At 43.0% G+C, this 27,396-nt stretch overlaps 1 protein-coding gene across 2 annotated transcripts in view; it reads left to right on the top strand.

Moving 5' to 3' along the window:
- The window catches only part of uba7 (ubiquitin-like modifier activating enzyme 7), a 62,091-nt gene that overhangs the window by 33,501 nt on the left and 1,194 nt on the right, over window positions 1-27,396 (top strand). For both annotated transcript variants that reach the window (XM_035383492.1, XM_035383491.1), the window contains exons 23-24: window positions 21,932-22,033; window positions 24,698-24,786. In XM_035383492.1, the coding sequence (XP_035239383.1) occupies window positions 21,932-22,033; window positions 24,698-24,786 (191 nt within the window). The remainder of the gene's footprint in view (window positions 1-21,931; window positions 22,034-24,697; window positions 24,787-27,396) is intronic.

Here is a 27,396-nt window from a genome sequence, read left to right as displayed (position 1 = left end):
GCTTACTTTCCCCCGGTTGTTTCTTTTTAGTTAATACTGAGCTGTTTTACCTTGGCTTCCTCTTTGCCTGTGCATATCCCTCTGGCTGACTTCAAAGCCTTTGTGCTTCCCCTGGTGCGGTAAGGCCGTCCACCTGAGCAGGTGTTTTCAGCCAGGTGGGGGTCTCCTAGCAACCAAGCAGGTGATACGGGTTTGAAAAAAACAAGCAGATGTGAGAAGCACTTGGATGTTCCCCCAGGCAGGATTAATTCTTCAAAAATGTAAAAAAGAGCAGATGTCATTCGTATATGATTTTATATAAGCCTAATATAAATATATATTTTTTTATTTTTCACTCACCTATTTGTTTTCATTTCAGTTCATTAAAAATACCCTTGATCCTGTTGTTTTCTCTAAATCAGTTACACATTTATAAACATATTCATGTTTTTTAGATTGGACTGGCAATTTTCAGTTCATCCCCACTAAACCCACTATAGGTTTGCTAATGTGAAGATGTCTCCTGTGTGTTTACAGTTTTCTAAATGTCTGCCAGCACTGATTTTAGAGGTTTAGAGAGGAGGCAGTATATGATCGGCAGTAAGCTCCAGGGTTTAGTTCAAATTCTCTGTTCATATACAAATTTAACTTGCCTTTGAACCTTTGAATGATTCACATGCACAAATCCTACATTGAATTTAGTCATAGCCAGTGATCCTGATGCATGTTCTTCATACATAATTTATGCCACAGTGAAAAGGACACTAACATAATGGGGGCATGAATCCTGAGAGTAACAGGAACAGATTGGCTCTGATTGGAACATTTGATTACAATTAGCAACCTTCTATTTATCATTTATTATTGCGTCAATGCCCAGAATGGTGCATAGACTGGAACTGTTTATGCTTCATAGTAAGCAGCCTAAACTGCACTCAGTCTTTGTTCCTTGTGGCTCTCCTCCTCAGGGCTTACGATCTCACTGCAGTTATACTGAGACCGTGGCGTCTTTGCACAGATGTTAAGATGTGGCTGCCATGGATGCGGTCAAATTTTAAACAATCTTTTGAAGCGCTGACAAAAAAGTACCCCAGTGACCACAGTTCATTTCATGATCCTGGTGGGCTGGTTTGGGGTGGCATAGTGGTAACTTGAGTGGCACAACTTGGCTATTTTAAATTAGAAGGATAAAGAAAGGGAAGGAAGGAATGAACAATGAGCTTGGTTCTAGATCATCATGGGACAGATTGCTATTTTAGCCTATTTATAAGAATTGCCTTATGTGACATTTGATTGTGTTTCCCATGTGGTGGTGATAACCAGTGGCGCCGTATGGGGGGTGGGGGGGTGGAGGGGGGTGATTCCAATGGCCCTGACTGACAGGGACCCCCAAAAAAGTGTGCTCTAAATGTACAGAAATGGGGTGGTCTGGGGTGGTGGGGCCAAATGTGAGATCAGAATCCCTGGCAATGGCCCTGGTGGTACCTCAATTCCACAAGGTTTTTCTGTTCCATCCCCCCCAGCAGGATCAAATGCCACAGAAAATCTATCTTTATGACCTGGTGAACCAGCCTGTATCTTAAGTCTGCTTACATCTGAGCAAGATGGGGAAGCGCTTCCAGCATCGCCGGGATGTGGGAATGCGAAGCTGAAACATTCTTTTTGTTCTACCTCAAGTGCTCAGGTGTTGTAGAATTACTTTTTATAAGGACTGTAAGCTGCACCAAATGCTGTCATAATTCAAAAAATCAAAAAGATTCTCTGTAAAATCCTCATATATACTCATATATGAGTATATATGATCATATGAGTATATACAAACATTGATAATACAACTTAGTCAGACCAGACCATACTGGCCAATATCACCTTGTATTTTGATAGCAGTCTCGTCTGCTTGGGTTCTCTTTCTTTGGGCACAATCACTGTTTAACATTCCAGACACAGACCAAAGCCACATGTGGCAGCCCTGCGGTTGATAATTGCATACCATCTATTATCACAACAACAATTTTCACATGTGCTTATTATGCCTCGGGCTGATTCAGTTATGGTTTCACGCTCTCCACTGCCCATTGGCGAATTCTAACAATCCGGCGTCGCTGTGAAGTGGTTTCTGCCGCTCGGTTTTTGGAAAGCTCTGGCCTCCTTATTACGCGACCATTTGCATCCCGTTCCCCTGTCTGGAGTTAAGGCAGCATGTGTGAGTGATTAGGTGGCCAGAGGGTCTGGTCGGCCCTGTGGGTCCGAGGCTCCCGTCTCCCCGCGGCAGCCTTTCACACTTAGATGTCAGGGCAGCGGCGTGGTCCCCGGGCCCAAGGCTGGGACCTCTTTAGAGATAATTAACTTATCTGTCGCCACCGAATCGCTTTGAACTGAGTAGCGTGTCTGTACCCAACTCTACAAAGGGCAGGATTGACACCCCCCCCCCCCCCCCCCATACTAAAATAACATCTTCCTCTCCCCCGCAACTTAGCCAGTCCTTGCTCGAAGTGATCATCAGAGTCTAATCAAAAAGGCCTTTAAAACTTATGCGGTCAGAGACAGAGGCAAAAGTTACGGCTGAGGCCTGCAAGATATTGGCACATTTTTATACTGTGGTCATTTTCTTTCTCCCTTGATAAGTCTGTTCTCTTTTCTTTGCCAGTAGCATGAAACCGAAAGGGGTTGTGATTAATGTTGTCTTGCTGGAATTCGGTGTTTTGACCCCAGACTGTTGCTCAGGAATTCCACACACAGGATAAACTGTTTTTTTTATTTTTATTATTTGTTCTTCGATAAATCTATTCTTGGGTAATATTTGTCACAGGAAGTATATAATCAATCTAAATTTGGAAATTTGGAAATTTGGAAATTTGGAAATCAAGCCCAGTTCAGACGTAATGACTGATACTCACGTATTTGCCTGAATAGTATTTTCAGTATTCCAGACAGAGAATGGTGCAAGGAATATGACTCAGTTTTGAACAGAGTACATTACTCCCATCGTCCTGTGATTATCTAAGTCCATTTATGTCAAAGTGGTAGCAGTGCTTTACGCAGTTTCTGAATTTGTGCGTGGGCGTGTATGTTCCTGCACGCATTTCTGTGCAATGCTAAAATTAGTGGCGCGTACATTCTGATAACTTTAGCATGGCCAAAACTGTTAAATCACAGAAAAACTTTTTGTGTTCTTGCAACAGAATGGTTGTGAAAATTTCTGTGTGTCCTGTGTGTGTGTGTGGGGTGGGGTGGGGTGGGGTGGGGGGGGGGGTATTCTATATTTTTATTGCTTCATTATGTTTGTTTTATTCTTGCACAGTACAAAAACCCAGTGTATATCTATAAAATATAAAAGCTGTCTGTACCCCAGTTTCAAGGGTTTTAAACATCTGGGATATAGAGCATTTTTTATTGCCTTAATTCTCACTCTGGTCTATAATGGATAACTGCAGCCGGGGGTGGCAGAAGAGTTGTCACTCCTGTTGCTCTCTATAGCCAGTCAGGTGATGGTTAGGGGTACTGATACCTTTCCAACAACCTATCAGCAAAAATACACTTCCCATGTCCGCATGGATTTCCTCCGGGTACTCCAGTTTCCTCCCACAGTCCAAAAAAATGCAGGTAGGCTAATTGAAATGAGTGAATGGTGTGTGCGCCCTGCGATAGATTGGCGACCTGGCCACGGTGTATTCCTGCCTCTTGCCCAATGCACGCTGGGATAGGCTCCAGCAGCCCCCATGACCCTGCCCAGGATAAGCAGGTATAGATCATGGATGGGTATTGGCTCTATTGAATCTGTGAGGATTTTATTAATGTTTTGAGTTTGAGTATTTTAATAATTTATTATTTGATTATTGAGCAAAAAATCTGGGTCCTTGGCTTTCTATAAACTTCCAATGCTTGTCACTGATTGCTGCTGATGTCAACACTAACTAGCCCCCACTGCTGCTGTTTAAATTGAGATGGTCTCCACTTGCACTTTTGACAGGCAGCAGAATCAGGGAGGCAAATTCAGCCATTATGGTGGAAGTACTTTCAGTTGTGCCATGCTGTAGTCATGTCAAGAAATGCTAATTACTCCTAAGCTATTTTCTTTTCAGAAAAAGTAATTGAGGTGCAGATTATAAATCCAAAAATAATTTTAAATAGTAGAATATCATTATTTACTGGAATCTACTTGTTGAGGTTGAATCACATCGTTCACGTATAATGAAAAATGGCACTTTATCGTTCCATGTTTGCCTGTGCGTGCAATTAGTTGTGATATTGCCATCATTGAGCATAAGCATAACAGTAATTTGTGAGGCATCTGCAGAAGCCTGCAAGCTATGATTTCAGATGGTATTTATACTCTTTCTTTGCTCCAGATTTTCTGTGCATGCCTCTGCTTGCAAATAAGGTGGAGAAAATCTAATACTTCAAATCTATGACATATGGGTCTTCATGAGTACAAGTCCCCAGCTTTCTCCAGATTCTCTGCCTGTGCTAATCCTATATAACATCAAATCATCCAGCTATGCAATACAATGCACATGATAGTATTAAAAACATTTTCTGCTGAAGAAACCAAGCGCATGGCACGGGTTCCCCTCCGGAGTGAGTCTGATATTGCTCACTCAGTTTGACCTGTCTGTGGAATGCTGGGGTCCAAACCTTTCCACGTTTGTCTAATAAACTAATAAAATGTGACTGGGCTGCTTGTGCCCCACTTTAATGACCGAACACGTGGCGAAACCACAGAGCGTCTGCCGAAACTGGCCGCATCACAAAAGACTGACATGACAGAACTCATTTGCAGTCTATTGCCAATTGCTGGGTTGGAGCAGCAGGGAGGCGCAGGGCGGCTGCTTTTAGGTGAAAAACCCCTGAAGGTAAGCACAGGTGTAAGGGCCGTGTGTCAGAGCTGAAAGAGCGTGTAGAGATGGGGGCGCCCAGATCGACCCATTTGGTGTGCTGATTAGGACTGAGGCATTTCAATAAAGTGAAATTTTAAGTCAGGTATCATAGTCTAGTAGTAGTAGATCATAGTTACAAGAGAAACTTTGTAATTATCACACCATTTCACTTCTCTGCTACTAACTTTATTGAATTAGCGCACTCCAGTCTCTGTAGACCTGCTGTCACCCCTCTTCAGCTTTCTGCTAGAGGCCTAGGAGATTGGCCTCTATGTGTTAACAAGCTCACCTGATGTCAGCACAGAGCTGCCAAGTGTCCCGGGTGTGAGTAAGAAGACAAACTGCGACCCTGTTTATTGTTCTTCGCTGTGTATTGGAAGCACATTTAGCTGGTTGGCACACTGTTGCCTTTCATCCCCTTATTTGTGAAAAGCGATGCAAGCGTTTGGTTTGTTATCTCCTGCTACTCGTCAGTTCTGACTACCGTAGCTGTGCACAGACTGCCAAAAAGTTATGTTCCCAACTTCCCACTCTAGCTGATGTTATAATTTCAGTATTAGCAATGTTATATTTCATATCACGGTAGTTTGTGTTCAGCTACATTTGCAAAATGACTGAGAGTTATATAATAACTTATTCCCATAGGTTTTATGGTTGGTGAAATCACCTAGTATGCCATTATGTGTGAGTATCGGTATAGTCACAGTTGTGGACTTTTGTCAGAAATTGTGTGGTATATCCCCTTTGGAAGTACAGTTGAAGAGAACAGGTGGACCTCCTGTATTTACCACTGTGCACTGACATTACAGAGTAAAGATCAATGCGTGACTCCTCGCTCGCTTGTTTGCTTTATTTTTATCTGTCATACGCAAGCCTGCACATGACCCTATCTGCGCGTTGTAGATTAGCGCGCTAATTCCCCATCCACAGCACAATGTCTGTTTTCCACTACCCTGGCTGTGTTTTGTCCCAGAACAATGCAAACAGCGTGCAGTGATCAACAGGGGAAGTTGTAGTTGTACGTCATCATTAAAATTAGTTTCAGCCAGCGAATCAAAACTAAAACAGGGAACTTGAGTGAAATTTAGAGGAGAGTGGAATGTATCTATATCGAGTGACTGGAATATTAATTGCCTGTACTTTTCTGAAGTTGATTCTCTTATGTAATCGGTTGTTTATAAATGTCCTGTTTTAAGCCACAGAACTTTGGAGTGTGGTGCATTCCGTTTAATGCAATCTTTTTACCAGACTACTTATTATATCACATTATTTGAGATGCCAAGCATGAGGAGTTCAAAATATTTAGAAATTCAATTATGAATGGAAGAAATATGAAAGTCATATTACATAGCTATGTGAAGGACAGTGTTATTGGCAATGCTCCTGTTGTGGAAAACAGCTAATCTGTTGGTGACAGGGTGAATAATAACTGGACTGTATTCGCATGGCAGGGATATCTGTCACAAGACCGCACGTGGCACACAACTGTCATCCTGGAGAAAATATAATCTCAATTATATATGAGCCCCCAAGTATTGACTCTAGATCAGTTTGATGGTTTACCATTTAACACTTGATGCTATGAATTGAGTTGGGTTAGCTGATCATGGATCTGCCAGTGAGAAAACAGTATCCAGAGCATGCAGAGTGTCAGAGCTGACAGGGGGAGCAGCAGAGAGAACGAATTGCCTTTGTTCCCATCCCTGCGCCTGGTTCTGAAAGTGGAGTGTGCTCGTGACAGCGACCCCCCATGTGGTCCTCACTAACCCACGTCTCCCTAAGGGCTAGCCAGGGCCAGAGGGCCTCAAGGGTCAGAGGTCATTTCAGAGCACACTTCCTGTGGCGTGTCACGCCAGGCCCCTGTGGACTCCCTCCCTCATTTCCTGTCTCATCTGTTTTATCACCATCTTCCATTGATGTGGCCTCAGTTTAACGAGTTACTGTGTATGTGTGTGTATGCGTGTACGTGATTGCGTGTTTGTGTGTGGGTATGTGTGTGTGCGTGTGTGTGTGCGTATGTGTGTGTGAGTCTGTGTGTGTGTGTATTTGTGTGTGTGAGTCTGTGTGTGGTTAAGAATCAAGTGATATATACTTATATATACTTATAACTATATTATATGTTATATATTGAATGTAAATAGAAGGAAAATAGATGTAAATGACAGTTTACTCACCCCTGTCACATATTACAGGGATCTGTAGTGTATATATACTTATTTCAACATAAATGTAATTTTTTTAAATGTTCAAGATTGTATAATTCTAAATGAAATTTCCAGCCCGGTGCACACATCAGGCAGCTGTCTATGCTGTTTAAATTGTTCTTGCAAGCTTTGAGCAGTAGAAAAGTCACATTGCACATAATGCATATCCCACACTGCCATCCTGGAGATCATCTCTGGGCATCTCAGCATATGCCTGGCTGGGTTCTGCCGGCACCCTCATCGCTCAGGCTGTCCTGTGGAGCCATAGCTGCACTCTCTGCACCAATGCTGGGGGTGCTTACATTAGATCCCAGGCATTTCCTCCTCCTTCAGCTGATGCTGGCATGTAATTTGTGGTTGATGGAGCAGAAGGCTGGAAATACATCAGGGCCCAGCGCTCTGTAAATGGGGCAGAATTTCCCAGCCGACTTCTCACAGAGGGGCAGTACTGCCAAGCCAAGAAGCGATTCAGTCCCCATAGAGACTGAGCTGTCAGGTTGTGGTGGCTGAGAGGGGGTTATATACCAGCCTGGCCTTTCTCAGAGCTCAGATGAAGACTCAGTAGGGTCTGATAGCGCCGGTCCTAGCCTTGGAGCAGGATTTGGTTTGGAGGCCTGAGTATGGAAAGTTAGGTATGTGGCCTAATTGCAAAACTGCGTCACCACATAGTGAATGCATCCATTCAAGATGTAGTAAAATGCATTCATAAAACTGTTGTCATGGAATCATCTGCTGTCTCTTAAAGACTGTATATATTACATAACTGTGTGTTTGTGTGTTTGTGTATATAAACGCATTTCAGACAGAATTTTCCTGGCATCAGCATGTTTGTGAATTAGTCTTGGTATATGCCATTAGTGTATGTTTGTTGAGTTCTTTGAGCTTTAGCAGAGAGCTGATGGAGGGCTAAAGACTGTTAGTTTCTGCTGATGGCACATGATGCCATCTTTTTAAACAGCGTCTCATTTTAATCATAGCCAGATGGATAAAGGCTGTCCTGTCAGGTAACGGAAAGCAGGAAGTTAATGTGCTTCCATTATAGGATTTCACGAGGGAGTGGGGGAAGGGGGGGCATAGAGAGTGGGAGTGTGAGAAAGAGCAAGCACTCGCACACATGGGGCACACGGACCACCCCCACCACAGCCCCAATCAGCCCTGAGGGGCAGCAACACCACAGCATGGGAAAATGCGCCCGTTCTGTAATTACCGACTGCGGCTGTTTCTCATTGTGCCGCATGCATATTTAAAGCATGAGCTGAGCACACGCAGTTAATTCTGCGTAGCATGCTGAGCGCAGCCCTGCTGCAGCGTGCGGGGGAGCGCCTGGCAGAGTGGGGGGTGACCCCAGCCCAAAGACCCGCTTCTCTGCTCAGCCGTCACTCACAGTGAGTGACAGCCCTGCCCTCCCCTGACAGCCTTCATGCCTGGCATTGGCTGGGTAGGCCAGTGGCTGTTTGTTGCTCATTTCAGTCTTCAGCTGATATAGATATTAATTGTAGTCCCACATCAGGAGACATTCATCTGTGTGTGGGATCCAAAACTTAACTGAATGGGGTCAAAATAAGCTTGTGACAGCCTGTTTGTGTGTGTTACTCTTATTTGTCACTTCTTTCAATGTAAAATGACATAATCATAAATTACACCACACATCTTTCACTTATTCATCTCAAATTTGTTATTGCTTACTATTTCTTACATGTGTTTTCTTCTTTTACCTTCTGGATGACCTTTAATACTATGTCTGTTTTAATTCACAATTGCACATTTGCATTTCTATGTTACCTTGGTAGTTAGAAGAAATAAATAGAAATCAAATGCTGAATTTGAATCCCAATTCATGCACAGATGTTTTGTTTGTTTTACTGTTTATCTTTAGTGGATTGAATATAGTGAATATAGAGCACTGAATACCCTGCAGACGTGTACTTTGACTTTTCAAAGATTTAAACCGAAAATGAACTTGCGGTGGGACAAAAAGCCAGTCCCACAGTCCCCATGCCATAGCTGGTTTTTCTTGATTTCTAACAGAAAGCATTCACACAGAAGGGCTCTTGCAGCCATCACAGAGTGTGTGTCTGTTGACTTGTTTTAAATGCTCTTTTACACGTCCATCATAAATAAAGTTTAGCTATCTAATATGGTGCTGAGTGAAGCAGAAGCCTGAAAAATGTCTCCTGCTAATGTTAAGTGAAATGTATGAAGGCAAAGGGAAATTATGTGGAGTCATATAAGACCTGCATAAAACCTTCATAACCACTCTATAATGACTGCATGAGTATTACATAATCTAACATGACAACCTATCAATCAACACAGACGTACTGCAGGTTGTGCTGTGTCACTAAATTACCTACAGGTTTGTCTACAGAGCCAGTAAATGAATCCTTCAGGAGCAGGATAAAGACATCTCGCTCAGCCACCTGCTGAGCATGGATTATGAGTCATCAGTACCTGAGCCATCTTAATTAGTAATATAATGATTAGTAACTAGACGTCATTGCTCATTGATTTATATTGTGCTGCTCATGGTGATTCACACGCATCTGTTTTATCCATTGCATTCTTTAGAACTTGTGGTAGTATGTTGATATTTTTATTTTATATCTATATCTGTAATATACAATAGATAATAATAGTAATGTGCTGTAATTTCATTTGGCATCAAGTGATTTATGTGTATAATGGAATAAGAATACATAATAAATGCTCATTGATGCCATTCAATATCGTAAAATAATCTCATATTGTGGTGTAGTGAGTATAAAATAATCCCAAAATTGTGTTATGAATACTAAATAATTTAAACATTCTCAATTTTTCAATATCACAACTTAACTTTTATTCTGCTTCCCTATCCTTCAGTGTACCTGTGAGGGAGTTGGAGTTTTGGGAGACCAACCGCGACTGAACAGGGGGTTCTTTAAGCTATTAACCAGAGCTAAAATAGCCACAAAGTCTCAAGAGACAAGGGAAAGGAAAACAATACTCCTTAGGGAGAGTATCCCAAAGAAAAGCTCTACACAACCCACGTACTGGGTAAAAAAGAACTAAGGCTTAAGGAGTATGAAAATAAAACAAAACTGCCGGAGCAGAAAACGGGGCAACTCAAAGAAAACAGACCTCGAACCGAGGCTGAAAAAGTAAAACCCTAAAGAAAGAATACTGAGCTTAGATTGTGGCACTAACTTGTTGCCAGCAATCTAAAAAAGCTAAAGACTGTTGTGCTAATTTTATAGCCACAACAATCCAATATCGCAGCTCAATCCTATACCTTTACCTTTACCTCGCTTGACAGAATACCGGCTCTCGTGCAACATAAGTGACACTGAAGCAAAGCTTATCGGCTTGCTCAGGGTTTAAATAGAACACCAACAGGTGCAAATAGTAAAAGGAAATTTGCACGTGTATAATTCAATCAACTCAATACCGTAATAACTGAAGAAAAGGTGCATGAAAAAACCAATGGCCGTAATAACTGAAGAAAAGGCGCAGGAAGGAAAAGAAATGGTGGCATCAGCCAAAACCATGACAGTACCTTTGCGTTTCTCTGTAAATTCAAACATTTCGCTGAAAATGCTGGACCTGTTTTACAAAGGTGCATGCAGTACATGTGAAGGTTTTCTGTAGAGCTTATGTAGGACCCTTCGTAGAACATGCCAGAAACTTGTTTCAGTTACATCCTTGTATGCTGAGTATTATGATCATGTCAGGAGTGGTTTAGCCTGCTGAACATTCATCAAAGTACATTGACTCCCACTGTGAATAATAGTTTTCTGACTTCACAAGCTTGATTCAGCTGAGGAATTTTAAGTTTTAGATGTAACTACTTGGTATTTACAGTAAAGCTTGAAGTGTTTGGGAAGGTTATCTGGGCATTTGTGTTTTTGATATAAATGGATTAAAATAAGCTCTGTGCAGGGCTAAATAGCAGCAGTTCCTCCCCTCTGGCACTAGGCTCTTGCTTCTGGGGCAAAAGGGGGGGGGGGGGGGATTCTGTGGGGGCTGTGAGCCTTGGCGACTTCTCAGGTCAGCAGGGGGCCCTACCCCCTGCAGTCAGAGCAGTAGAGAGACAGTCTTCTGTCTGTGTGGTCAGTCCAGGCCTAAGCCACAATTAGCTGCCCTCATTAGCACTAAGATACTAACTCACGATGCCAGCAGGCAGGCCAAAGGGCTTCTGAATCAACATACACTTTAGCAATGATGTAGCCCCATGAATACATTATGCACACACTGTAGCTTACTGTACTGATAGGGTGCCTGCCCCAAGGCCCAAGCCACTCCTGAGCCTGCTCTCTGCTCTCTCTCTTCTCTCCTCTATCCTGCCAGGTCATTCAATCGGTCTTGTACTTATAAAATGAACTGAAAATGTGCTTGTCTGTGTCTTGTTTGCATGTCATCCAGGGAGTTTTTCCTTGCTACTTTTGCCTTTGGCTTGCTTTGTTAGGTCAGGGTATTCTATGAAGCGTATTGTGACATGCACTGCAGTAATGACATTTGATAGATAGATTGATTGATTGATTGATTGATTGATTAATTGCAGCTTCTCTGTTGCATTGTCTATTGTATATAGTAGTTGCACGCCCTTTTAGGATGAGAAAAGCCTGAAACCAGTGTGAGGTACTGGTCTATTAGCAGGGATCCTCAACCATGGTCTGTCATATTCATCTTCATTGTAACTCACCACTTAATTGAAGCAGTTGATTACAGCCCTCTAGAATTAAGGATCCTTTGTCTAGTCACAAGTCAAGTGCACACCCTAGCTCACACACAGCAGTGCATATATTAACGGTGACAGTAACAGCTCTTCCACGATATCCATTTTGAAAATTCCCACCGAAGCACCTAAGGGTCGAGCCGGTTCTGCAGGTCCGATGTCTGTTGAGATTTCCCACAAACGCTCATGCCCTGTGGAAAAACAGCAGCTTCCTTTGAGCGCAGTGGGCCACAGCTTCTCAGTCCCAAGGTTCGTACTATTAGTCCCGGTTCGTCTGAAGGTGGACATGCGACCATCTGACCGTGGAGCAGGACCTCCGCTAGGGCTTGGAACATGTGCCATTCTTTGTATAACAGTCTCACAACAGGGTCAGGGTTATGGTGACCCCCCCGCCCCCCTTCCCATCGGCTTTGAACATGACCATGGCAGTCAATAGCAATAATCTATTTTCATGTGACACAATCAGATGGGCCTCATTAAGCTTCTCCGTAAGCTCTTGATTAGCTCTGGATACAGAATGGTGCCAGTGATACTGCACTCAAATGTAGTGTGCTCACAGATAGTGAAACACTGTCATAAATCGTGTGACTGAAGAGCAGTTATGAGCTATGTTTCTGATTCTCATGCCCCCCCCCCCCCCCCCCCCCTTCAGAAAAGTTCAGTCTATTTGTGATTTGGTCCTTTGTTTCAGTGAGAAATCAGAATGCAGATTCATTGAACTCGACGTGTGAACTTGAAATACTGGTTCATTTATCAGCGGAACTGTCGAGGATTACTGTGACTGTTGCTGGCATGTAGATGCAGGTGAGAGTCGTGTGAAGGGTATTCGGTATATCGCTGATCCCGCTAAGACGTAATTGCACCAACACAAGTGTCTGAGATGCGAAGCGAGTCATGCTGTGATCCTATATAAGTCATTCATTTCCTGTACCACCTACAGAGTACCTTTTTTATAGGAAATGTAGACTATTTGCAAGGTTTTGATGCAAGGGACAGATACTGTTCACTTGGTTACACCAGATGTGTTGGCCTCCCATGTGAAAGATGAGCAGTTTGAAGGAAACTTATACCTTAACTTATAACTATATATTTCATCAATAACTTTTTCAATGCAGTGTTTGTTTGGCTTGTGTAAAATTGAATACTGGCAAATGGAAGTGCTTTTGTATGTCTGTAAGTATGTTGCTGCCATTACTCTGAAGGAGTTTAACATAAGGGTGAGGGAGAATTTTAGAGTTGTTCTGTAAACGCACACAGGCAAACACATACTAGGTTGAACTTTCTTGGGATGTTGTTCAAATTCATAATACTAATACTAACTGTTATACTTTAAAAAACCTGTGTTCACAACACTGCTCAACCACAACTGTAAGCTCTTCTTTCTGTCAATTAAATATAATAGCTGAGATCTATCATAGCACTTGGATGATAGATATGTTATTTATCATAGCATATTGGTTGTTAAATTACAACACCGAGGGGCTAACCAAGCCTGGATGATAAATTTCCAGACAAGTTTGCCTGTGTGACAGTGACTCTGTTAGGGATGATCATTGACTGTTTGTCTACCCATGATCTGGCTCAGGACACTGATCAGCAGACACTGCATAATTGCACATCGCTTTGGATAAGAGCATCTGCCTAATAAATGTAATGCAATGCATAAGGTAGCCAATTAGCAGCCAGGAAAACGGAGAGGATTTCCCTGTCATGCTGTAATGGTTAGATAAACCAGTGCCACTGCAGACTGACTACTAGGTTACTACAGTTGAGGTTCAGATATCAACTTATTCATACATATCACTCTATAGCAATGGATATAATAGCTAACAATAACATACAAAAGAAGGCATTCAGAAAATTTCCTTTTCCACATTTGTGCTACATGGGGGTGTCACAAGGTTAGCAGTGTGCGTCACAGCGGTAAAGGTTGAGTTAAAAAAAAACCAAGGATGAGGCAATGAAACAATCACAGGGCTTTTACATCAGGCCTTTTTATCTTCAGTTAAAGGGCTTTGAGTAGCCAGGGTACTGGAGGGCCTGTTTCACAGGATCGTACGGCAGCCGCGTGACTCCGGCAGATCGCCCTCGTCCCCGACTCCGTCACCGCGGCCCGCTCTTCCCGCCGCAAGGCACGGCTCACCCAGTGACAGGAGGCCAGCGGTTATCGAGTTCCAGCGTACCAGTTTGTGTCGAACCCTAGAAGTACGTCAGCGCAGATGCCCTGGATGACCAGCATGCGCCACACAAATGCGTCAGGCAGGCCTCTGAGGGAAGAGGAAACAGTCTGTTCACTTTTCTCTCTTGCTGTTGTAATTCAGAGAAGAGACTACGCATTTCCTGGAGTACTGACTGCCCCCATGACACACTGTGAATCTGTGCTCATCAGCAGTGTGATTGGAATACTGTATGTCCTATAGCGCTGTGATAAATTTCCTGGCCCTAATAACACCATTAGCTTCATCCAGTTTCCTTTAGATTTTCCCACAGTTTTATTTTTAAATTTGGACCTCATTCTGCTGTTTTGGTGCCGTACAGATGTGTGCTTGCTAAGAAATAACCCTGTATTTGCGTAGTAACATATTTATGTGAAACCCAAAAATTATTTTGCACTTTTGTTGGAATGAACAGATTCACACAGTTTAAATGAGCAATCCGAGGCATTTACCTGTGTGCTGTTACCAGTCACTCTGTTAGTATTCTCCTCCAGCTGCACAGCTTGAGGCCAGGTTCCTGTTCTGTGTCTGCCATTGTGTGATCTGTGTGTGTTCTGAACATAATGGATATTAATATGCTTTTGTGGGAGATCACGTCTGACTGACACGTGTTTGTAGTGCGGGCTAGATCAAGATTTCTGAGCACTTGCTGGGGAAATTCGACAGAATCTGGGCATTCTTTGCTCAATTTGTCATTCACCCCAACCCCCCATCCACCCCCTGACAAATTGGCTTATTTTTTTCAGTGGAAAAAAAACTATTTTATCTGTGTATGGTGAGAAACACCATTGAGTCTATTGAGAAACAATGTTCAGCAAATCTGGAACTATTTTATTTTTTTGCTTTCAGAACATTCTTGAAATGTTACTGACATGGATCCTCCACAATTTGTTTGCATTATAACATGATAGCCATCAGGGGATGCTACCAGTACGTTTGCATGCAACATGCTGGGAACATGCCTTTTCTGTAGCTTTGACAGAATTTTTTGAAACAATATGGTCTGTTTGGATAACATTCACATCATAACATGACCTCACACCCAAATGGTAGCCAAACCAGAATGTTCCCGAGTGTTTTTCAAAAATGTTTTTTTTGTTAGCTGGGTTCCAGTTCTCTCATCTTCTTGTAGTCCTCTGCCCCTCATCCAGCTTAAACACTCATCCCAGGGTGCCTTTCTGCATGTCAAATGGAAAGCGCTAACATCTTAATGTGCATTTTATAGTACATTTGAAACCAAAACTTTATTGCAGGGTGACAAATCGTGACATGCTTGATGTTGGGCTAAGCTGGCATGTGATTGTATGCTAGGTGGGAAGTGAGTTGGATGTGCAAAAGACTGTGGGCCCGTTGCTATTGGCAACGAGTGATGCATTTGCTTGTGTGGGAAGGTGTAGGAACCTTTGTGTGGACATTTTTCTTTTTTTTTAACCAGCAACATGAGCAAAGCAAGCAGGGGAATGCCATAAATTGAAAGAGTATGCCTTTTACTTTATACAAAAGAGATTAAAGTGTAGAAGGGCAATTAGTGGACACACATAGGTGCTGAGATTTTCAGATGGATCAGTGAGCATGTTGTTCCACTGGCATAAAAGTGATTCAGTTTCATTCATCAAATGACTTGCGCTCCAGTTACAGCTTGTTGGATTTTCCACTCAAACACCATCCCAGTTCTGCACCTTTGAAACCAGGTGCTTTAACACAAAGTGTATTGCTGTTTGAAAGACCCTGATTCTCCCTCTGCCTAATAATCACATTTGATCAATTTGCTCTCCCTAAACTCTCTCTCACTCTCCTTCACTTATTTTTCCGTTGACCTTGTACTGTTCCATGAGCCCCACCCACACTGCTAACAGAATATGAGAAACCACATGTCTGTCACACTGAGTTACAACTATAATCAAACAAAAGCCGAAATCCCAGTGCAGACTGTTTGACCACAGTACAGAATGAATGGGGTTCAGGTCCCAGTGGTGCAGGCAGCTCCACGGAGCCTCAGAGGTCTGCAGTGAGACTGCAAAAGGCTGAAAGAAAAGAGGAGAAATAAAAAAGCCAAAGATCCGAATAATAGAATGAGCTCACTGACCACATATTTATCAGACCTTCGTCTCTCTCCTCCGTGGTGTCCTTTGAAAATTGGAGAAAGCGTGTGGGTGAGTTGCCTTCCAGCCGTTTTGGTTTATAAAAATGAGTCCATTGTCAAAATTTAGCAAGCGCCAGCCCCGAGGTCTGCAGTGACCAGTTGTGTGAAATTGCCATTTTGTGACGCGCTACAGGAAGAGGCCTTATCGAGGTTAACGCTGCAGACCGAATTTCCTGCCATTAAGAATGGGCCATTGTGCGAAAGGCCAGATCGCAGTCTTCCATCATGATTACGATAACACTTACGCAGCACAAATACCAGCCATTTTCATCTCCACTCTCTGATTGTGCTGTCATGCAGAAACCGCGCCATGGTCTGCTGTAGTAGCCTTATCTGCCTGGGTCCTGGGCTCTTTAGGCCAGAAAGCAGACTCCCGAGACGCTAATGTTTCCTTTGTTTTTTTAACCTTTACATGATTTGCAGTTAGCGCACATGGATTCTTGGCTTGAGGAGCGCTGGATTCTGTTATTAAGATGCTCTTAGCTTCACTACTGGTGGCTGCAGTTCCCATTGTCCTGCAAACATGATTTTCAGTTCACTGGACCCTCATTTCCGGCCTGGTAGCAAATGGCCTTCTCCTTTCCTTGTGGTGAGGAGGAAGGAGTGGATTACTGGATCAGCACCGTGTGACAATCAGGGCGGAGGCAGAGGCGATGCATATTAATCTGGCAGGGGCCCTTTAAAGTGCAGGTTACTGGATTTGTCTTCCATATTTTTTCTGGAAGCAGGGAAGGGTGGGGCACACAGCAGGCTGCTTTTCCAGCTTCTGTCCAGGGACTTTTCCCCTAAAGTGACAGACAGCTCCCCAGCTTCCCCAGGAAGGGCTTTGGAGTTCCTGTGGATTCTTTCTCTGCTTCCTGACTGAGCCAGGCTCTGTCACAGGGAGTGACGGGGATATCAGAGGAGGTACGATTGTGCAGCTCTGAATTTAAACCTTGGCTCTCAGACCCCCATTTAAAGTCCCCAGGAAATCGTGCAACATCACAGAACATGTTTCAAAGATTCTGTTGACCCCCCCCCCCACCAATCAGCGACCTTTAATGGCTGTGATGATTGACTGTTGTCACAGCTACGTGTATATAATTTATTTTCTAATTCATTCTGAGTTTTGTATTCCAGCCTGGACCATGCAATGGAAAACTGAGTGCATCTGGCCAGGTTTCCTACAGCCTGGCTAGGTTTCAGCCAACAGAGCAGGGTTCCACTCTGTGGTAACAGGGTGTTAAACCATGACCTAATTCACTGGTACTGTAGTTATCTAAATCACAAATCTCACAAATGATTTGTGCATATTTTTGCTTTGGCGTATAGCCGTGTGCTTCGCTACTGTCAAAGGTAGGAAGATTAATAAAATGAAGACCTTTACTGTCAGAAATTGAGTGGATGCGGGAACTTGTCATGCCTCCAGTTTATCCCTCCCAAGCACATTTCAGGCCAAAAGCTGACTCCTGCTGTTCTCAGAATGCAATCTAAGGGTTGGATATGTGGAGTACAATAAAGTATACAGTATAATAAAACTGTTTCTTTTCCTCAAGCACACTCTTGGGTCATGTGTGCTAAGACCAGCAGATATGTGAGTTGTAAGAGTGGTCAAGGGGTCACTGAGAGCAGTGTTTGAGGAGTTGCCCGGAGTGTGGTAGCTCTGAAAGGACTCAGTGTTTACCCTATTAGAGTACTGCTCCGTGACACACAGACACACTGGACCGTTGTCACTGCAGGATCCCGGAGTGACCTGGAGCCGTGGCCTGTGTCTGCTGCTTCAGCAAAAGAGAGGCCTTTTTGCTCTCTGAGAGTAAAGAGCATGCTTTGTGTGTGCATGTGCGCGTGTGTGTGTGCGCGTGCGTGTGTGTGCGTGTGTGTGTGTGTGTGTGTGTGTTAGTGGAACAGTTGATCTTATTCCCCACGTTGTTCATTCTGGCGAGCTAGCGCAAGAGACAACTGTTTGACGGGGTTACAATAAGGACTCTGATTTGTGCAGAACAGATGAGAAACCTGGCGCTCCTCCATGACTCCAGAGAGGCATGTCCAAATGCAGAATGCGGTTCGTGCTCCAGCATGGCGTGCCTCCCGGGGCGAGAGCGCGTCCTCCGTCCCTCGCTTGGCCAGCCGAACCCAACAGAGGCCCCCCTGCGCTGACAGAGCTTCTAAACAGTCCCCCTCCGCAGAACAAACTCCAGAAGAGACTTGTTTGACACTTCTAGCGCTGGCTTGTCTGCAGTCCTTCCACTGTTTATATTGTTTATGGGTCCCTCTTTTTTGGTCTTTCAAAAAAAAAATAAAAGCACAACGCTGTCAGCCTCGCTTTGGGCGACCACTATAAAGAGTCCCATCTGTTGAGAATGTACTGGTTGGTTGAGGGATCAGCTAAAGACTCCAAACCCCCTCCCAAAGCTCAGAAGACCACAAGCCACATAAGCAAAGGACAGAATGTCTCGCTGGGGCCTCCCATTAGGATTAATCAGTAATACCATTGTTTCTAACGATAAACTCTTTTAGAATCCATCTAAATATATTGCTTAGGCTAAGAACTTAAAGGAGAAGCACATGTTGGCGGTTACTGTTTTGCATCTCTGTTGACTCAATCATTACTGTGGTGGAAGAATGCACTTTTATGGGGATTCTAAAAAAGCTTTTAAAAACAGGGGGAAGAGGAAGAGAACCGAACAGCTAGTTTTAATGGTTTCAAGAATAGCGTTCAGTTATTCCATTCTTAATTATTTTAACACCTTTCTCTGAGAGTGATGTCATGCGTACGGCACGTGGCTGAAGCAGTGTTTGAGTCTCTGACAGAGAGAGTGAAAAGATTAACTGTAAAAATAGCCTGGTTTCGCTTTATGCAGTCTGGGGGCTACAGTGCAGACATGCTGAAAAAAAAAACAACAAGGAAACATTACCCCAGTCCCTTGCAATGGGGCAACGTGAGACTTTGGGAACAGAACGATAGAAGCTGCTCCTGAGAGAGAAGGGGGAGTGAGTCTTTTCATCCTTGCAGTGTGTGCGCATATTTTATTGGCTTAGTTTCCATCCACATTTGTTAAATAGAAAGGCAAATCATGCTAGAGCATTAGCTTGCTTAATTGTCTTGTAACGGTGATGGTACTTATTTTCTACATATGGGGTGGAGGTTTTGTAAAATCAAACTTTTACTGCAATCATGCAATCAATACTTGCAGTATCTACAAGTTGGGAAAATATTCTATTTAATTTAATATACATTTTTATAATCATGCATAATTTATTGTATTTTGGGATTAAACTTATTCGCATGAAGGGCATTTACATAACGGCCGTACCACACTTGGTTCCAGCGCCAGCAGTGGTTTATTACATCATTGTTGTGTCCTGAGTGGGTGTGGGGAGAGTGGGAGGGGTCTTCAGTTTCAAACCAAGGCACTCAAAGCGAGCTGAATTCTGTATGGAACTAACGGCCTCCCTAGCCAGCAAAACCCCTTAATTGGACCCAGGTGTGTTTGCATTCAGGCCAAGATCTGATTCATGATAATTCCAGCCAAACAGTTCCATAGCTTGGGAAGCCCAAAATGTGTCACTGAAAGACTTTTACAGGGAAGAGCTCTGGCAAAAAAAACAGAGTCACGTGACACATTTCCAAGCGCTAGTCCAGTTAGACTTGGAGAGAACTATGATGATGATAAACAGGTGTGTCATGTGATTCGGCTTACGGTCTTTCTCTGCTGTGTTCTCTTGGAAGACAAGGATTATGTTTAAATGAGGTTTTACTTGCCCACACAGTATTGGGACTTAGTATTTGCCCTTTGCATTTCAGCCTGTGTCTTGCTGTTTGTGTAAAGGTTACTCTGAAATACACTGAGTTATTTTGTCTTAACTTGTCTTTAAATCAGCAGACATTGTTAGGAGTGTTTGTTAGCAGGGCATTGTGGGAACCAAGCTGGTACTACAGATGTAGGAATGAACATCAGCTTTGTCTGAGATTCAGTATGTTAGGGGCTGTGGGGTCTTGTTTCAGGCAAGAAAAGGCAGGAGTTACGGACTTACACTTAAAACACCAGGGTTCTTAATCCTGTTTATGTACCTCACAATAACTAAACTAAACTAAACTTATAACAGTGTGAAAAGTGAGTCAGCCATCTGATTCTTTCTGTAATGCTGTCATTCCCTGTTAATATATTCCCTGTCTCTCTAAATATAGACAGACTGTGGATTCAAACGTAACCATCTTTCATTCCTTTTAAGGGTCCAGGGTCTTTCTATTCTATTTTCTGCCGGCAGGCTAACGTAAAAATGTATACAGATGCCAGGTCTTACAGTCAGTCTTTCCGAATAACAGATCAAATTGAAGATCGTCTCTGTGCTGAGCTGGAAGAAAGCCACTACTTATAAACACAGAAAGCACAGAGAGAGCCCCTAACATAGTACGGCCATCTGGCCATGCAATCTGGCAAAGCTTGGGGAAAATTCTCTCAGGTGTTGATTTTATTACATGCATGAACTTGGTCTGACGATCTGCTTAATATGGCTAACACAATATCATTCACCCTCGCGAGAAATATCCAATCCAGTCAGAGCATTAGGGTAAAAAATAGTCATTCAAAATGTTTGGATTTCTTAGACCTGGATTTGTACATTTATTGAAAATGTTCCCAAGGTAACAAATGTCACGTAAAAACTGGGTCATGTAGAATTATTATTAATGTTCTTAAATATGTGAAGACATGGAACAGCAGGAACAGATATTGCTATCTTATTAAAATATTAATTGCAAGACACGGATATTTGTTGGACGCTCTTTAGAATGCAGCCAGGAAACACTGATTGTATAACACTGGATTACTGTACTGTGAATATGCATTTTCAGTTTCCTACTATGTCATAACATAATGTAGTGTCATACGTGTTGTTAGTATGAGCAATTTGCTGTTTTCCTTTTGGAAATAATATTTGGGTGACACCAGGAAATTGCTCTTTGACCCATGGGTTGTGTTTGGACTTGAACTCATGGTCATGAGAGCTGGGAGAAGGGCTCAGTGGCTGCTTGATCCGTGTCAGCTGTTCCCTTATCTCTTACATAAACTATAAACTCTCTCCGTGGGTCTTAATTCACTATTTGCCATCAATAACTGTTTTTCTTCTTGAATTGCTCTTTTGACCTATAGCGATTGGATGCTGAAATAGATAATAATCATCTTTTTGTGTGAAGCGTTCATTTGGTGTTGAAAAGCCTGGAGAATTTTGCGAGTTCCTCAATATTTGACGATTTATTTTTAGGAAAGTGTTTGCCTAGACACCCCTGGGGCACACCATTGAATGGCTTTCAGACAGATTTGCCCAAGATAGTGTCTGTTTTCAAGAGGTATCAACAAAGGCATTCTATGCACTGATAAAATATTCATAGAACAGGTCAGTACATGGAATATTGTTTTGCAACCTAGCAAAGTTGTAAATACTGGTTACACTGAACCAAACTCTCATAAGAAATTTGGATGCCTTTTATTCTGTTTTTTGAATAAAAGGCCCCTTCAGTGGGCTGCTGACACAGCCATACAAGTAGCATTATATCGACCTACAGCCTTAGGGCCTGCCTGGGGGTCTCAGTTTTTCACAGAACTGGTCACCTCCACTCCTCCTCTTCCACACTGGTATCCCCAACGTTCTTCTGGAAATAGATGGATATGAATCACTTTTGGCTGTTGGTGCTCTGAGTGTGTGCATGCATATGTGTGTGCGTGGGTGTATGCATGTGTACGTGTGTGCGCACATGCGCATATTTTGGTATATATTTGTGTCTTCCATGTCCTGAGAGTGTACATGTGTGTCGGCAGGTTGCTGGAAAGAAGTACTCCCTGTGGGATGATTTCCCAGTGCAGGGCATGAGCGCATCTCAGAAGGAAATGACCTTGAGGGAGCTCTTTGCCCACATTAAGGTAAGATGTCCCGCATTCTGTACACACACACACACAGCTCGTCCCTGCATGAGCAGCCACACTATCCCTGCCTTAAGGGACTACCCACCACAAGGACTGGTCACAGCACAAGAATGATTGAGATGCAGATGCTTTCAGAAAAGGCGGAACTGAAGGCATTTATGGTCAATCTAATGTCCCTTCTTTGGGCTAAAATTAAAACTGCATTCCATAGAACTTAGCATGATAATGTAGCTAATTTTGAGTAAATGCTGATGCACTGGCATGCATAACTGATCTGGATGTCCCCTGACATACTGTTCTTTATACGCATACTCAACATTATATGGTCCCACTTAAACTCATCAGCACATATGTATGTATGCATACTCAAAAATCTTCTAAAAACCCTGGACAGCCTGTTCAATATAGAGGGTTATCACAAGAAAACAGATTGTGAACTACAGTTTGTATGCACCATTACAGAAATATAATGAATTTTTTAAAAAATGTGTTGTCAAGATAATGCAAAACTACACATGGGCTCTTTCAAATATTGTGATTTAAAAAAAAAAAAATTTTATTACAGTATATTGCAACATATTTCATTTCCACTAAGCGTTTAGAGATGTTACAGATGGCATGACTGACTGTGGAGATGGCTGGGAATCATAGTTTGGTGGACTGAATATCTGTCTAGACTAACTGGATTGGACAGAACTGGGTGGGAGTAAGCACACACTGGTGAATTTTCCTGCATGGGGCAGGATCTAGTTTATTTGGCAGCCTTTCCAGGAGGACCATGGGACAGAATACCATTTCACAGTTTTGTTTTCATGTTTCATATCATGTCATTGGCATGGAGTTTTCTGTAGTCCAGATACAAGCCTCCATTGGTGCAAAGGTCACTAGGCTGGGACAAAAAGTTGTTGATTGATTGATTTATTGACCGGTGGTGGGTGTCTGATGTCAGGGACAGGGTCTGTATGCAGAACTGGATGGAGCTTGGCTGCAGAGTGGAGTGTTTTATGTGTATGAAAACCTGTCAGACAAAACAATAGACTATCTCCGGACTGACCATGTATGTTTAAGTGTTGGAGTGTGCTGTTTTGAGTCTCACTGGCTCATTGGCATGAACTTGCTGGGGACTGAGACAGCAGTGGTCCAAGGGCTAGCGGGATCATGGCCTGCTTACTCATAAGCCCTGGATTGGGAGGCAGTGTGGTCCTGGGTTTTGGCGGGCTGATCTGAGCCTGACTGAACCATGCTAAAGCTCAAGAAGTAGCACTCTGATTGGGCAGAAACAGCAGCAGCGATATTGCCTGGGCTGCACCTATTTCCCTTTCTCTTTAACCAGGTGCGTTTACATATGCTCACTAATACTTTCACGTGGCTTTGATTAAGGAGAGAAACATTATATTAGATCCAAGAGTTCAGACAACGTTGAGCACTAGGGGCTTACTTAGTGACTCTTGTCAGTGTCTGTGTGTGAAATAAACACTACAGCAGGCATAGATGTGTTCTATAATCAGACAATTTTGCCCAGAGTTTACTTTCATGAATTACTTAGCCTTTCATAATGTTGAAATAAAAAATACACATTTCTGCAGGAACAACACTTTTTACAAAATATATTTTGAATTAAAATAATATGAAACAAGAGAAGCATAATGTAATAACTAAGTGCTACCCTTTTACCAGTCATGGTACTACAATTTTTCTTTTGCAAACTCACAACCCTTATTAAACAGCGCTTTTCTAAAAGTGGAAATTTTACATGTAAACCCAGGAGCTGTGCTTGGGTGAATATACAGACATAGTTACCTTTTCACAGAACAGAACACTAAATTATATTTGATCATTAGGCCCAACTGAACATTTCCCTTTGTTCTGGGAACAAGCCTAGGTTTCTCCTAGAGCTGATTTCAGAGTTTGTAAAGTGAAGCTGCTCCAGGCTCTCACCTCCAAAGGAGCCCACTCCACACTGAGACCATCTCAGGTAAATGGACGCTTAGTTTTACCTGGCTCAGACAGGGAGAGCATTAGTCTGACTGCTGTCTCCATGGCTTGTCTCCACACGCCCCCATCTTCCATACCCGCTCCCTCCCTCTTTCCTGTATCCCTCCCTCTTTCCCTGAAAGCTGCTCCAAACGTCACCTCGCCTCCACCGGAGCTTGCTGGCGCGCACGTCTCTGACCTGTTCTCCAAGAAAAAAGAATATCAAACCAAAATGGTGTGCATGCGTTCAGACTGTGTCTATATAATTAACTCCAAGCTTAGCTATTGTGCGCGGCCATCTGCTGAGAACAAAAGCATGCCGGTATGTTGACTCCTTCCCAGGCTTCCTAATTGGAAAAAAACAAGGACTCTCCTGTTACTCCACATTTATTCTTGTCTTTGACATCACAAGATCCGTTCGTTTGTTTGAGGCCATATTGAGACACTTCCTGTGTAACTGAGGTCTGAGTTATTGCTGATTTCAAATTTGTTGTATATAGAAAGTTGAAAGTATCTAATTTAATAATCACTGATCATTCTCCAAACAAACCCAAAAGTTGTAACAGGAATATTATTCACCACTGGCTTTGTCATCGGGATTGGATAAGATAGCAAATGCAAATGAAATGGAAATAAAAAATAAAAATGTACACGATTCTCTTGTACATAAAATCTTGTCTCTTTCAGCGAGAGCACAACTTGGAGATAACCCATCTGTTTTATGGACCTGCCATGCTGTACTACAACGGCGCCAATGTGGAAAGACTGGAACAAAGGTACAGTGTGTCCTTAATTGCTCTGTTGAAATGACAGTTGCCCTTTCAATCCTTAAATTGTTTTCTAGAAGTAGGACTCCACTGGTGATCACCACATTGTCATACCTAACTGGGTCTTTTGTAAACACTCACTTGACTTGATTGGAGGCAGTTGGCAGGTATGCTGTACAGCCATTGTCCCATATCTACCCCACAGTCCTTTGCCTGCTTTTCACCTGCGATGAAGGTGGGGGCTGAATGAGGGGCCACATAATCTCCCTGGGCCCTATTCATGTGCGTTTAAGTGAACGATAATTACACAGATTCACACCTTCCGCCTGAACCGACAACGCACGTCCACCTGATACACACCACTTATCCGAACGTCCACATACATCTTGCCTGATGCACACCACCTACCTTCACGTTCACATATATCTACCTGACATACTGCTCGCCATTTGCATATGTGCATCTGACACACACTGCTCACCTGAGCCATTTGCACACGTTTACCTCACACACCACTGACCATTAACGCATGGGATGCGTCTACTGCCTACCAGTACTGTCTATGTGTCTACATGTCCGGACTCAAAATCAACTGATTGACTGGCCCGGACAGAGAACATTTTATTTACCACTATTCGGGTGTTCACAGTGCCCAGTTATGCCCAGGGCCTTCTGTCAGCCATATCTCTCCAGAGCAGAACATATAATGTGCCGGGAGCAGTGACAGCACTCCCTGGGGTCAGGAAATCCAATCACATCTCTTCTATCAGTATCATTGTTATGCTGTTTCGTTATCTCCAGTGGCAGTTTTTATTTGTCATTTTTATTGTCTGGAAAGATTTATATCAGTGCATCATTACTCCATTGTACATTATTATTTTCTGTCCTGCACAGAATACACACAACTTTGAATTACCCATAAATCTGTTCCCAGCCCTAAATATTTAAACATTCAAGCATCTGTCTTTGTCATATTTGTGGGAATTAGTTTTCTCTGCAGCTGTTGAGTTGGTGGGGGCAGTTAAGAACAGAGCTTGTTTTTGCAAGGACATTACAAACAGACAACACAGGATTAAAATACATTATTAAATAAAGCAAGGCTGCTCAAGACTATTCACAGGAACACGCTACACAGGTTTTCAGTCAAACATGTTGTCTTGTAGTCTGGCTAAGCCTTTATGGTTCTTAGTGTTCTTACTGTTAGAGTGCACATTAGAGTATTGGTAGTATAAACAGAATTATCTGCTGGATTACATCTCATGTCAGTTGTTATGATGTAAATTGTTTGTATCTGTGTTTACAAATTAGATTTTTTAGAGCTTGAATTAGGATGTATTTTTCTGTTGATTGTGCACATAAAGAGCACATTTGTCACACTGCTGAAGATGTGATATTCTCCTGGAGGGTATAACAGACAGCTGGCCGACAGGTTCCTCAGCTCTCCACAACGTTCTACAGATGTCAGTCACCCAAATCAATCTGTTTAAATATCCCTCATTCACAGAGATGCACCCAAAGGTGAATCCACTACCTGTCTGCACCCTGTTATCTCAGTAGTTTGGTTGTTTAGTTAACGGTTTATGGGAGAGACGGGGGTTCCCCCTAAGGGTTTCATCTTGTCCAACAACCCTGGACAAATGGAGGGTCCTCTGGGACTTGTGCCGAATTACCACTCTGCCTTTCTTTCTACGCCTCATCATGCCCCCCTCCCGTAAGTCAGCAAGTATGGATGACCAAGGTGCCAGAGGCTTCAGGTTTTCAGTAGTAAGCAGTGGTGTGTTTCAGGGGGGAACTCCTTGAGCTGGGATCAGCTCCATCAACCCACATTCCTTCACACGCAGAGACTTGGCCTGCTGCTACAATACCTGTGCGGCGGCCATTTTGGTTCTTCCCTCGCCGGTTTGCATTCCTGTGACATAAGTGGTGGGTCATGAGAGCTGGCATGCTACCCCAGCGGGAGCAATGGTTTTCGTACCCCAGGCTATAACAGACAGGCAGTGACTCACCCCAAATGTCACTCAATTCTAAGTGGCTGTCGCTAAGCTGAGAAAAAAATCTCACAGTCCTGATACAGTCACAGATCATTACATTGACTTCTCCCAGACGAAAGCACTCATTTCACCATGGCTGAACGCTCCTGTTGGCCCCCTATGCACTAATCACTGGACCTTTTATCGACTGTCCTTTAATAATTCAATCACATTGAAATTAATTTAATATTCATAGGAACAAGGAAGGTCACTAAAGTATGTCTGCATATATGAGAATGTGCAGCCTCTTCTTATCATGCAAGGACTGTTTCACAGATATTTGTCAAAAAGTGATTTAAAAAGGAAAATGATCAAAAACCCGCCATTACAGTTCTGTGATTGGTCAGGAACCAAATCCCTGTGCTGAGAGACGGGTGCTTCAATAACAGACATGAGACTGGGGGCGGGGCCTCGCAATCCTGTACATCCATAAACTCCACTCTCTTCTCTGTACCTGCCGTTTCCGGGAGAAAAAATGAGGTGAACCCCTCAGGGAATCCAGGGGAGACAGTGATGTTTGTCAAAACATCCTAACTTTCCTTCCCCCAACCCCCACACCATCCCTTCCTCCACCCCTCTAACCATGCAG

The sequence above is a fragment of the Anguilla anguilla genome, chromosome 11 (genome assembly GCF_013347855.1).
Source record: "Anguilla anguilla isolate fAngAng1 chromosome 11, fAngAng1.pri, whole genome shotgun sequence".
NCBI lineage: Eukaryota > Metazoa > Chordata > Actinopteri > Anguilliformes > Anguillidae > Anguilla > Anguilla anguilla.
The sequence above is the reverse complement of the archived record's forward strand: the minus strand, read 5'-3'. Positions and strand labels throughout refer to the sequence as shown.